Source organism: Patella vulgata, chromosome 1 (genome assembly GCF_932274485.2).
Source record: "Patella vulgata chromosome 1, xgPatVulg1.2, whole genome shotgun sequence".
NCBI classification, from domain to species: Eukaryota; Metazoa; Mollusca; class Gastropoda; family Patellidae; genus Patella; species Patella vulgata.
The window spans coordinates 60,472,082-60,485,036 of NC_065879.2; the positions used below are offsets into that span (position 1 = coordinate 60,472,082).

Consider the following 12,955-nt stretch of genomic DNA (forward strand, 5'->3'; position numbering starts at 1 on the left):
ATGTGTCAGATGTATAAGATTATCTTCAAATCTTAAACTTGTATTTGGCGCTCAAAGTTTTATAAGTTGTTCCAGTTACTGAAGATTCTTTTGGTCAAGTCTTCATTGATCAAATTAAGGATACCTTCTAGCTGCTGGAGTGTTACATGGTTGTGTTGTTTCAACACAAAGATCTTTAAAACCCCTTCTAGGGTATGTTATTTTATATAGGTATTATCTAATATTATAGAAATTATTACTGTAAAGATATGAGTATAGAATTAAATATATAGTATAATTATAATACAGTGTAATGTTTGATGTGTTTTAAAGTGTATAATATGTATTATAAATTAAATGTTGGTGATGTTAATTCTATGTATGTATATTTTTACAGGGTTTTTAATAAAGATTTAAACAGTCTCGTCTTTTGCTTGAATTAGACCCGGTTACATACACTACGGGACCTCGGTTTTGCGGCCCATCCGAACATCTATAGGTTGTCCCTTGTCAGGCCCTAATTTTAAGTCTATATTCGGTGAAAAGAAGACGGAAAGGCCATCGTCTTGGAAAAATTACAGACACCATTGAAATATTACCACATGCCAGTCTGAAAAAGACCGTAGTATTGTGTTGAGATATCAAACACCAAACCTTTTCTGGTTTATTTATTTATTTATAAAAAAGTAATATGACGTAAGCTGACCACGTGGTATTTGTAATGTTATGGTTGGATGGAGAAAGAGGTGTTGGGTCTGTGAATACAGACTAAGAGAGATTGGGCCAATTGAAGGTTACGGCAATGTAATGTAATGGCTCAGTAAGTTCATACTGACAGTGTTTAAGACACTACGCGCTCGTTTAACGTGGGCTGCTTGACACTAATACAAATAACGGAATGACATAGGACGGTTATTGACATCCTGGTTGTAAATTTATCAACAGTAGGGTCGAGTTTGTTGTTTTCTGTGATTACAAGATTACAATTTGAAGAAGGATTCCTTTCTCTAAATGGTAGCGACTACGAAATGGTCAGGATGATGATAACGGCCAGTGGATTAATGTTTTTGTAACTAGTGTACGTGTCGTGTTTGTGATAAGGATATATCATTATTTAGTTCGGGGTGGAATTTACAATAAGTACCATGGATACGTCAGCAGGATCTAGTGTGGATAAAACAGATGAAAATGGAAATGCAGCTCATATAATCAGTGTAAGTTCTGATATCAAACCTTTCTTGTTTCATTTCAAATTTTAGTTTATCATTTCAATATTTGAATTTTTATGGCTTCTTCTTGCATGAAAATTGTTGAAAACACAAATAGATTGAACTGGTTACTCTTTTTGCCTTTGTAGTGGTTGATTGTTCAGTTATATATATTTTATATATTAGTTTAGTCATTTTCAAATTATAAGACAATGATTTATATTGATATTCGATAACAGGCCATTCTTTATTCCAAACTGTCATTTTTAATTTACAATTGTAATGCTTTATTGGTGCAAAATGCCCATCAAAATATGATTTCCAAGCAAGTTTGGTAGTTGTAACCAAATCCACTATAATTTAATTCATATCACAATAATTTATATGGATATTAATTGATAATATACTGCTCTTTATGCTAAATTGTCATTTTAAAATTATAATCGTAATTTGATATAGTCATCTTAAAATGATCATGAAAAATAGATTGTTCACATATTTCGAAAGTCCAAAATTTAGGGCACTTTCGAGTGGTACTAAAGGGTTAACTTTTATTTTGGCATCTTGGACAGAGCTGGGGCTATCATTAGGCCAATTATAGATTATAGGCTACCGCCAAGGACTCAGAGGGTCACAATTTTATACAGTTTTTCTATCAGAGAAAAATAATCAAATATTCATATTTTACATATTCTTGCAATTTTTAATGAATTTTATATCATTATTTCTATAAAGGAAAAATTGGGGGAGCGGGGTGTTGCGATCCATTTGTGTCCATTTCTAGGTGCCAGGGAATAGGGATTTAGCTTTTTTAACATCTTCAGTATTTCTATAAAGCAACAATTTCCGAGGGGGGGGGGGGGACTAAATAAAAAATTGCAAGGTGCAAAATAGTGTGGCACTGGACATATGTTGGGGCTTTAATTCTGTATTGTTTGTCAGTCCATGAAATCAATGTAATAAAAAGTCAGGGAAATATAATATCAGTTACATAACCTATACAATATATGGACTCTAATAAGGACATACCGGTTTAAAGACTGGAATATAAGATAAATGTATATTATTCATGCTACTGTTTATGATATAAATAATATATCATATATCATATTGCTGATTATAATATACATTATATATACCATGGTAGTCTTCAGACAATATAATCTACTAGAGAGAAGAGAGAGATATTAATGTCCACTGGACACTGGTCATTTCTGGAGTAACATACGGTTCAATTAAATATAATAATTCGATTGCGCATAGGGGTCTTTAGCAGTGGGAAAAAAACGGAAAAAACCCACGAGATTGAACAGACGACCCGACTCCATGTCATGTACAAACACCCCCCCTTACATGTATATCATATTATAAATACAGTATATATGTGGTAGTCGTCAGACAATATGCATAATATCATCTATAAAATGGGGTTTAACCTCATACTGTTTAGCACCAACCCTGTTAATGAAGACAGGCATATGCCATGCAGTGTACCATCAGGGAAATTTTGCCTGGACAGTGGCGTTTGCGACTCATTTTCATCATTCTATTTTTAAGAGTTTTATTATGAGCATGCCAACATGTACACAGAATTACTACTTGACATTTCGTTCATGCATCATAAAAGTATGTCTCAACGTTTCAGACTCTGGTGTACATAAAAGATCCCTTGACAGTTGGAATTCGATATAAGTGTAGGCCGTAGTGCTGCTGTCCGGGCAAAATTTCCCTCATAGCACACTGTATGGTGTATGCCCGTCTTCATTAGCCCAGTCCGGAGCAGAACAGTAGAACGTTAAACCGCATTTCATTTCATTTCAGACTCAGCTTCCAATAACTTTTCCCTTCTATTCTAGCATTGATTCGCCCCCCCCCCCCCCAAACCTGAGTTAGAATTTAATACAGACAGATTTTTCATGCTTTATTTACTTCTGGCTTCACAGTGCTAATCAATAATGGCAGACTATTGAAACAACTTATATGTACATGTAACACTATATTCAGTGTACATGTACATGTAGGTGATAAATCCCATTTGTATAAAAACCTGGTATGTTAATGATTATAAGGGTGCGACTTTTATATATACACAGGTGTTCCCAAATTTCTACTCAAAACACAATTCTATGGAATACAATTACTGTTTTACTTTAATTGTATTCTAATTGTGTATATATATATATACAGTTCAAATGCTCTATGCCATTGAAACAGATTTATATACAGCCCAATATACAGACTTTAAGAAAAAATGAACCACAGCCATGTCTGGGCAAAATTCTCCTCCCTACTAAGCCTAAGACATTGCGTATCACCCTAAACATTTCACTTCTCTCTTTTAGAAAGTTGAGATATTATAGACCTGGCTACAGTTACATGTAATAGACAATGCCATCCAACTGCCCAACAAGAAAATATATATTTACATTAGTTTCCATGTATCAAGTTGACCAAATTCTCACAAATTTGTCAGATGACCCTCTTAAAACTTATATTTTGTGATAGAAGATTTAGACACATGTAAACCTGCAAAGTTATATGACTCTATAGAGTATTAATATTTTAATATTAAAACAGATGGCCTTCTTAATTAGGGTTTTGAAACTACTATTATGACTGTGGTCTGTGGTGTTCTGATTATATTCCTTCTAGTTTATATTCCTTAAATTTGCTAATCTGATTAAAATACAGATTACATGTATATTTCGTTTTTTTTTTTTTTTTATACTTTCAATGGCCTACACTACATGAAGATCTGACAAGTTGTACTGGAATGTCGTGTCAGATCCTATGACGTCAAACATTGATTAATCAATCAGCGTTGATGTTTCTAGTGGTTTACCCACAGTTCCGTGCGCGGCATGCCAAGAAGTCGCCGTAACAGACCGTTTCATTGGCTATTCCCTCACTTCAACCAAAACGCTGGTAATATAACAACTCTTCCAGATCCTAGTGTAGTGAAGACAAGTAAAATGAAATTTTGAGCTATAAAAAACGAAACACATTGTCATAGAACGTTATGATTACATAATATAGAATATCTTTTCATGTTTTGTTTACTTTATAGAAAAATATTATATTGTTTTACAGCCATGCTGGGGGGGGGGGGGGCGGGGTCGGATGGTCGAATGGTTAGTGCATTCGTGTCGTATCGTAAGGTCTGTCATTGAGTCAATTGGCGTGGTTTCATTTCCCGGTTGTACGTGACAAGGAATAGGGTCGCTTGTCCAACCTCTTGTGTTTTCTCTGGGTCCTACGGTTTCCTTCCACTGCTAAAGACCCCTATGTGTACGCGGAAGTGAATTATTGAAAAAAAAATTGAACCATATGTTATTCCCAAAATGACCTATTTTGTGTCAAATGGACATTAAACCCCATCTCTCTACAGGCATGCTGAATAATTTCCCAGATGGATAGACAAACTATTTGGATTGCTTATGAATTTTATCTAATTACTTGACTTTCAATTTATTTTTCAATGTCATACAGTTAAAACAGCTTTTGTCATGCCCTGCCCTTTGCTTGAAAATTTACTCTTACCTTGATTTAAAGAATATTTATTCAAATAAGATTGATTTTTAAAGATACATACATTATAAAAGGAAAAGATTCAAAAACAAGCCAAAGGCTTACATGTATATTAATAAATATACTACAAAAATACAGTTACAATATGTACACTTCATATACAAAATACATTCAGTAGTGCAATATTTTACGTTTGCTATTAATCGTGCATGTAAGTAATTTAATAGTTTGTGTCACTTTCAATGCATTACCATAATAATATGGTTGTTTCGTATGATAGTTTGAAGTTGTCAGATGCATAGGAACCTAGAAAATAAATGATTCAACTAGTATATCGGAATGGTTATTGTAGTCTTTTAGATAAATGTATAAATTTGTGGACTGTATTAATAATGTGCGTGTTCATTTGCAATGTATTATTACTATCACTGTTGGTTAGAGTTTGTAAATTAATAGAAATATTTGGTAATGTATTTATAGTTTGAAATCTGGACAGTGTAACAAATAGTGTTCCATATCCTCTATACAGTGACCACAGGAACAAGTTGGATTGTCCGTTAAACACACATTATGCAAGAGCTAAATCTGTCTATTGCAGGTCTTTCTTTAGGCCTGAAATGTTATCTAAATTATTAATTAGACATTAATTAACCTATCCAGACCATAATCAACTCTAGATGGCATCTCTGGCCTGTGATCTTTAGTGAATTATGAGCCGATTTACTGCATAACTTTCCTTCACGATTTAACTATTAAATTGATAATCGAGACTATGCTGTTTATCGTATTGGCTTTAGTAATGATGATTGAGGCTAGACAGAAATTTCAATCGCTTAGCAGGGGCGGATCCAGGAATTTTTGCAGGGGGGGGGCATGTTCCTGAGACAATGTATCTCCGCCCCCCCCCTCCCGCATGGTCTCTATCGTCATTTTGGCGTATATACATACACATTGACCTTTTTAAACAGAGAAATTCAAAACCTCGTTTGACGTCAATTTTTATTATGAATTAATACAATGACATTGTCATTCAATTTCATGGATGCAAAGCATTAATTGTGATATCACATAATGTCTATATCATTATCTCGTGCTTTGAGTGCCCATCCTGTCCCAAATCTGACGATAAAGGATAAAGCACACGGCCGAGAAACCTTTCTCATAAAAAGTGTTGATTTACAAAAAATTTTATGTAGCTGAGCGGGGGGGGGGGGGGGGGGGGTCGACCCCCCCCAAACCCTACCTCTGGATCCGCCCCTGCTTAGTTCTTTGTTCGTAGTGGATCAATTTGAATGAAATTTTCAGTAAATTGCCTTTACATTATCTAGTTGTTAACTATTATAGTGAGAACTGCGAACTCGTTAACGAATCTCCCATAATGTATCTTGAAGTGCATGGCAAATTTATGGTAGTTGCTTTTACTGTGACGCAATTTAGTATGGATTATTTGAGAAGAATGCTTTCCAGTATAAAAATATTTAGGTAATAAAATATCATCATAAGTTAACTTTCCTGTAAAGATTTTTATAGTAGGACATGCTTTTATATGTTCCGGTAAATTATTCCAGTCCTTTATTACGGACTTTGGTCGTATATTGTCGTCGCCCCTGTCCGTCCATCCATCCGTCCGGTGTGCACAATTTCCGATAATTTCTGCCAGAGTTATGGCCCTTGATCACTTCAAAATATCTTGTGGACGCTTTAGAGGCTAAAGTTAATATTCAATTGACTTTAAATTTATACACAGTGTTTAAGATCATGAAATGAAGAATCCTATTGTTTTTCAGCGATTTACGATAATTATTGCCAGAGTTATGGCCCTTGATCACTTCAAAAAATCTTGTGGATGCTCTAGAGGCTAAAGTTAATATCCGATTGACTTTAAATTTATACACAGTGTTTGAGGTCATGAGACGAAGAATCCTAGTGATTTTCAACGATTTCTGATAATTACTGCCAAAGTTATGGCCCTTGATCACTTTGAGAAATCTTGTGATGCTCTGGAGGCTAAAGTTATCATCCGATTAACTTCAGTTTGATACACAGAGTTTAAGATTTTGAGACGAACAAGTATATTGATTTTCAATGAATTTTTATGACTTGAACAGCTAAATCCATGATACTAAAAGTTTTGTATACTAAACATTAGCATGGGGCAGAACTTTATAAAAACCAAACAAATTCTAATGGTTTTCTGATAATTACTTCATGAGTTATTACTCTTAATCAGATTTTAGTGCATTATAAATGTTTCATTACCGAAAAAAGTAAAAATATGCAACAACACTTGTTGACTGCCCGGACGATTTAACTGCTGTGGGCATATGTTTCGTTGCAGGGCAACCTATCTTTATAAAATGAAGTATTAGCAGGAATATTCCTTTACAGTATTGAATTTCACGTTTCGCAAGGGTTTATATCCAAGGATTTGGAAGGAACTAGGATAGACAAGTAACCTGGAGTTGTTTTGTTCACTATTTTGTAAAATAGAGTTAGTTTATGGCGATATGGTCTAATTTCAAGCAAAGTGAACCCAGATTCTTTATACGATAGATTGTGAGATGTACCTCTCACCAAATCAGTGATTGTTCTAGGAGCATCAAGATGTAAGTTTTCAAGTACAGTACTTTCGTTTTTAGTACAGTTATTCCAGATTACATCACTGTAGTTGAATAACGGTGATATAAATGCTTTGTATCTTGTATCTATAGTGACATTCTGCTTTAAAAACGATACTTTAACCTTCTGAAACAATCTATAAATTTACTAACTTTGATTACAGTACCATTAATATGATTAATACTTTTGCCTTGATGTGATATTTGATAGAAATAACAATTCATACAGAAAAATTTGTCATAGGGAATCAAAGATTATCAATTAGATTAATAAGAGTTTGTTTGTGTTTGGACCTTATTCATGGAGTGGGTAAAAATAAACTTATCGCTTACAATTAGTGGTAGATGTTGTGTAAGTCCTTCAAAAATGCCTGAGTTGTTTTATGCAGGTCTTTAAGTATTTAAATTTTAACCGTTTTATAACGAGACAATTAATTATGTGATTAGCTTGGTATGATATAATTGAAGTGATTTATCATATATGACAAACAGCTAATTAAGGTGAAATACATGTATACAAGCCAGGTAATATTAAAGGGAGGGTTTCAGTGATCATCAACACCAAATGATTTTACTATACACCAAGGCATCCACTTCAAAATTTTGTCAGTCTTTGGTGTTTTTTTACTTACTTCAGATTAGCAAGCTATTTTTCCCAAAGAATATGACAATTTGTAACATTATCCCATTTTTTAGAATATAATTTTAAGTGTTTTTACACACATACACTTTAAATTTAGCTGCACTTCGTGTGTTTTAAGGTTAAATTCTTTGAGATTGTCATTTTATGGCATATTGACTAAAAAGTAAAGTTCTCCAGTCGGGCAATTTCACTGCCTGTCAGTCAAAACTGGGAAATATTAGTGGAAGGAGAGCCTCACTATACACAATAACGGTGAATTTACTATCAGATTGAATGGACTGAAGTACATGTAGGAAGCTTGTTTAGACACTCATGTGACATTAGGATTGAAAGTACATACATTAAATCATTTTTCATTTATATTTGGATACTGAAATCTCTGAACAAACAAAATTTATTATAAGTTTACATAAACATATGTACAAGGCACTTTAACCTATAGCTTTTATTTTCCTCTTGTTAACGAGATCATAACAATTAGAACTGGGAATCAGCAGGGTTTTTACAATCAAATATTGATATAGAATTTGCAAGAAGCCACCTCTGACAAATATATTGTAATTTTTAGAATCAGGTTTTAAGAAAAAGGGAAAAAAGAAGCATTAACCCACCCTATACAGGTATATGAAATTTATAGTTCAAGCCATATATTATACACTTTTGTATTTCTATCGGCCCATCCTGTTATTACACAGTCAAAAAAAAATGTAACCACTGTATTGATATAGGCCTATATTCTGAATAGATGAGTCATTTTATATGAATATTTATCTCATGATCTGTTGTGTAAATATACCTTAAAGTAGATAGTCCAATCTATTTCAATATTCTAACAAAAGATTGAAGACAATGACAGTTACTAGAATCTACTTACAAAGATTTCTAGACCCCTCCTTCCCATTGAATTATAGATTGCAGTTTGTTAGGTAACTGGCACAACCAGAACTAGAAAAAAAATTTGGAAAGAGTAGGAATATGATTAACAGATAATGTTGATGCACAAAATCTTGCTGTGTTGATCATCATTATCTATCTATTGTTATTAGAATACAGAAACAGATGTTAAATATCCTTTAAAGGATACATTGCAGTGATTTTTTTTTTATACCTGAAGGCTGTTTACTTCAAGATATACTATTTGAGCAACTACCCTCAGACCTGCAGGGCTCTCGTTAACCATTTTGACAGGTTTTTTTTTAAATATCTTATGCAGATATTACCCACCCATATGTAATATTATATTGATCATATTGACTTTAAATTTTGACATGCTGTAGGGTTTGTTCAAGATTTGATTAAAAAACGCAATATGTTTTTTGGCGCCTGTTTTCTGATATATCTTAAAACTTCAAAAGATTCATTTCTTTCCTGGAGAAAATTGTTTTTAAAAATTAAAAAGGATTGAAGAGATTGATTATTTTAGTTGATTACATATTTATGGAAACTTAAATGTAAGTCACATCCATCTACTCAATCACAAAATGTAAGTGAAATGTATATGAGAGTCCTGCCTGAGACTCAACATTGATTTACCTTTTGTTCATCTTTGGCTTAAAGCACATCTGTCAAGGTGTTACATACTTACATAATCAATAATGTATGTGTAGTAGGGTGTTAATTCTCTTTAAATATTTTAGTAGGGTGTTAATTCTCTTTAAATATTTTAGTCAGTTTCCATTGTCCTGTGTATCCAGCTAGTCTTTTATTTCCAGTGGTTATAATTACTTTAGTTTATAGTTTAAAGATGCTATTTTAAGATAGTGAGTAGATTTTAGTATCTTTGAAACCTGCTTTGTTGATCTTAGTTACTAAAAACTTAACTCTTTTATCGAATCTCCCATAATGTATCTTTAATTACAGCACAATTAATCATTTATTTCAAGGTAGGTTTAATATTTGTTTGACTGGACTAGACATTTTAAACTATATAAAAATAATTCTAAACTAGTAAATTAATTATTAGCAAGTTAATATATACAGAAACTAGATAACTTTATATTTCATAAGTAAATATTGATTAAATATGTTATGTCTAATTGTTTTATAGTGTTCCTAATTGTGTTTTCTATAAAGTTTACAACTATATAGTCATCTTTATTTGCCTGAAAAACACATGTCTTAGGGTATGTTTGATATCTGTATTTATATCTTTGTTTTTACGGATAAAATGTAAATAGACAGTCTTTATATTTTAAAACATAATATAGTACTTATATTATAACTTGATTTATGATCTATTAGTAATTAGTAGAATATATACCTCATTTAATAATTCACTTTTGCAAATAATCGTTTTGTATCAGTGTTGTGTATAGTGTGTATTTTATACTGGAATAAACTGTTGTGTTGTTAATTGGTTTATGTGCAACCCCGACCTGGAGTAGATCATGCGATTCTCCTGCTACATATGATTTTGTCTCTGTTTCTTCAAAAAAATATAACAGATATATTTGTATTGGCAAGAAACTAGGTTAATGATTTGCAAGACTATTTCATCCCAAATTAACCAGTTTTATTCATTCAAATATACATGTATATGGGATTTTCGCTTTAATGAAAGTGATTTTTAATGGCTAGATCAGGTATGTTGCAATTTGGGTAATCCACTGGGTAATAATACATTTTGGGTGCGTATGTATGAACATACATGCAGCTAAACCATCGAAGCCTAAACAAAGGAAAAAAAAACTTTCACTGTCACCTGCACCTGATGATGTTCTGCCACAAGGTGGTGGTGAGAATACGTCAACAATAAAAAAAACTTTTGAAACAGAAAACGAGAGTGGTCGATGATCATAATGATAGCTCAGTTTCCCCATACAATTTTCTCTGATTCACAAAGTTACATAACATTTTTTCAAAGCACGGATTTCAGATTTTCAAAGCACAGAGTTTTTATCCAGAGGCACGTCCGTGCCTGTAGGCACGTTAAAATAGGCCCCTTGATCTAGCTGTAAACCATTTCATTGAATTGAGTTTTGTTTAGGGCAGTGGATGCTTACTGCTGACCCCGGATCTATTACCTTGATTTGATATTTGTTGTTTATGTTTTGCATGTCTATATAGTTTGTCTTATTCGCAGGTTTGTCTTATCGGTTTTGTTTTGCATATAGTAGGCCTTACGGTCCTCCTACACTTACTATTAGTATCATTCAGAAATATTAACTTTAGTAATCATTATGTTTATCAGTCGAAAATCGGGAAAATACATCCCAAAATAAAGTAAGGTCATTTGTAATAAATTTAAAGAATTCAGCCAGTACTCAAATCTGGAGATCGATTATCAAATGTAACCTGATTTAATGCCTAAATTGTGTATTATTAGAATGGGTTATTAGAATTTGTTTAACTGATTCATATATGAACTTATATATATAGAAATTGAGACATTTGAGAGTACATATTTGTAACTTCATCAAAATAACATGGTGTGAAATGTGAAAGAGATATGAAGTGTGTGCACATGTAGAGCACTAGGTCAGATCATGTCTCAACATAGCCATTAGTCATTATAAAAATACAAATGGCAACTGCTACCACAATATGGATGACTTCTCAGTTTTACTGTACTACTGAATTGTCGAGTATTTAGTCTTGTCTAGGTGCTGATAAAGCATATCGAGTCCGGATCTGGCCTCAATGCAATTCTAAAAATTGCACCATTCTCATTTACACTTGCCAGAACTTGTCCAGGCACAGTTACATGTATGTTATTCGGAATTCTTCATAGAAAAGTTAATTTATGAAGGTCATGTCTGAAATATGATATCCGTCTTTACTAAATGCATACGCATATTGAAATATCCATGAATACTATGAAGAAGAATACCCCACTTCTGTGGCCCAGTTCAGATAAGAAGTCAGTGTTGTTCCATTCTTAAATGCCCACATTTTCATATGGACGTATATATTGGTGTCGCTCCTGTTTGTCCGTTTATATCCCCAAAGATCTTGCACTAGGGACCGGGTATCATTCAGATTTGATGAAAAAAGGAAAGAAACTGAGCTTACCATCTATAATCTAATACACATATTCAGTTAATAGATTGCTATGCAGAAAGTGTTAAATACCATCAAGATTCATCAAAAACCGCCCAGTTGCTCATGCATGCTGATTTTGCATCCCATTGGAGGGTTCGCACTGCTCGTGTATATATATATATAGCTATTTTGTTTTCATTTTATTTATTTGTGTTATATGCTTGATAACGACTTGTGAAATCTTGTTGAAACGTCGCAGTGAAATAAACCACAGTAATTGTTATCCATAAATAGTGTGTTATTTGATTATGTTCCAATTACTAAATGCCATTTAAAGAATATATTAGACATCAATATGGAGATGTGGCTGTCAACCTTATTAACCAAATATGTAAGTGTGAAGATAAGTATATACGTACATGCAACAGTGTTACCTTTTTAATGAGATGTAGGGACAGTGACCTCATACCCAAAGGCCTCAACGGCTTGGGACAGTTGCTCATGCTTGCTGATTTTGCATCCCATTGGAGGGTTCGCACTGCTCGTGTATATATATATATAGCTATTTTGTTTTCATTTTATTTATTTGTGTTATATGCTTGATAACGACTTGTGGAATCTTGTTGAAACGTCGCAGTGAAATAAACCACAGTAATTGTTATCCATAAATAGTGTGTTATTTGAAAATATGATTGTGTTTGGTGTCATTGAAAGTCCCATTTGTAAAAAAGGATATTGGTGTGCAGGGTTTGATTATGGTCACTGATATAAAATGTCATCTTAAACTATCTTACTTCCTAACTTACTGTTATGTTAAATGATATTATAAGATCACATGTACATCTGAATGTAGTGTACACTTCCCCACATAATTTGGGGGTGGGTTTTTTTCTGAGTAAAGTCAGCAGTTTACCAAGCAGTAGCATGATTATCTGACCATTTGTGTCAAAGTTTTGGGCAAATGTTTGCATCCCTTGACCTCTGTGTTAATCATACAG

General features: G+C 33.1%; 1 protein-coding gene across 2 annotated transcripts in view; it reads left to right on the forward strand.

Moving 5' to 3' along the window:
- Window positions 1–746: 746 nt before the first annotated feature.
- LOC126831101 (uncharacterized protein PF3D7_1120000) overlaps window positions 747–12,955 on the forward strand; it is a 108,691-nt gene continuing 96,482 nt past the window's right edge. For both annotated transcript variants that reach the window (XM_050561746.2, XM_050561729.2), the window contains exon 1: window positions 747–1,193. In XM_050561746.2, the coding sequence (XP_050417703.1) occupies window positions 1,125–1,193 (69 nt within the window). In that variant the 5' untranslated portion in view covers window positions 747–1,124. The remainder of the gene's footprint in view (window positions 1,194–12,955) is intronic.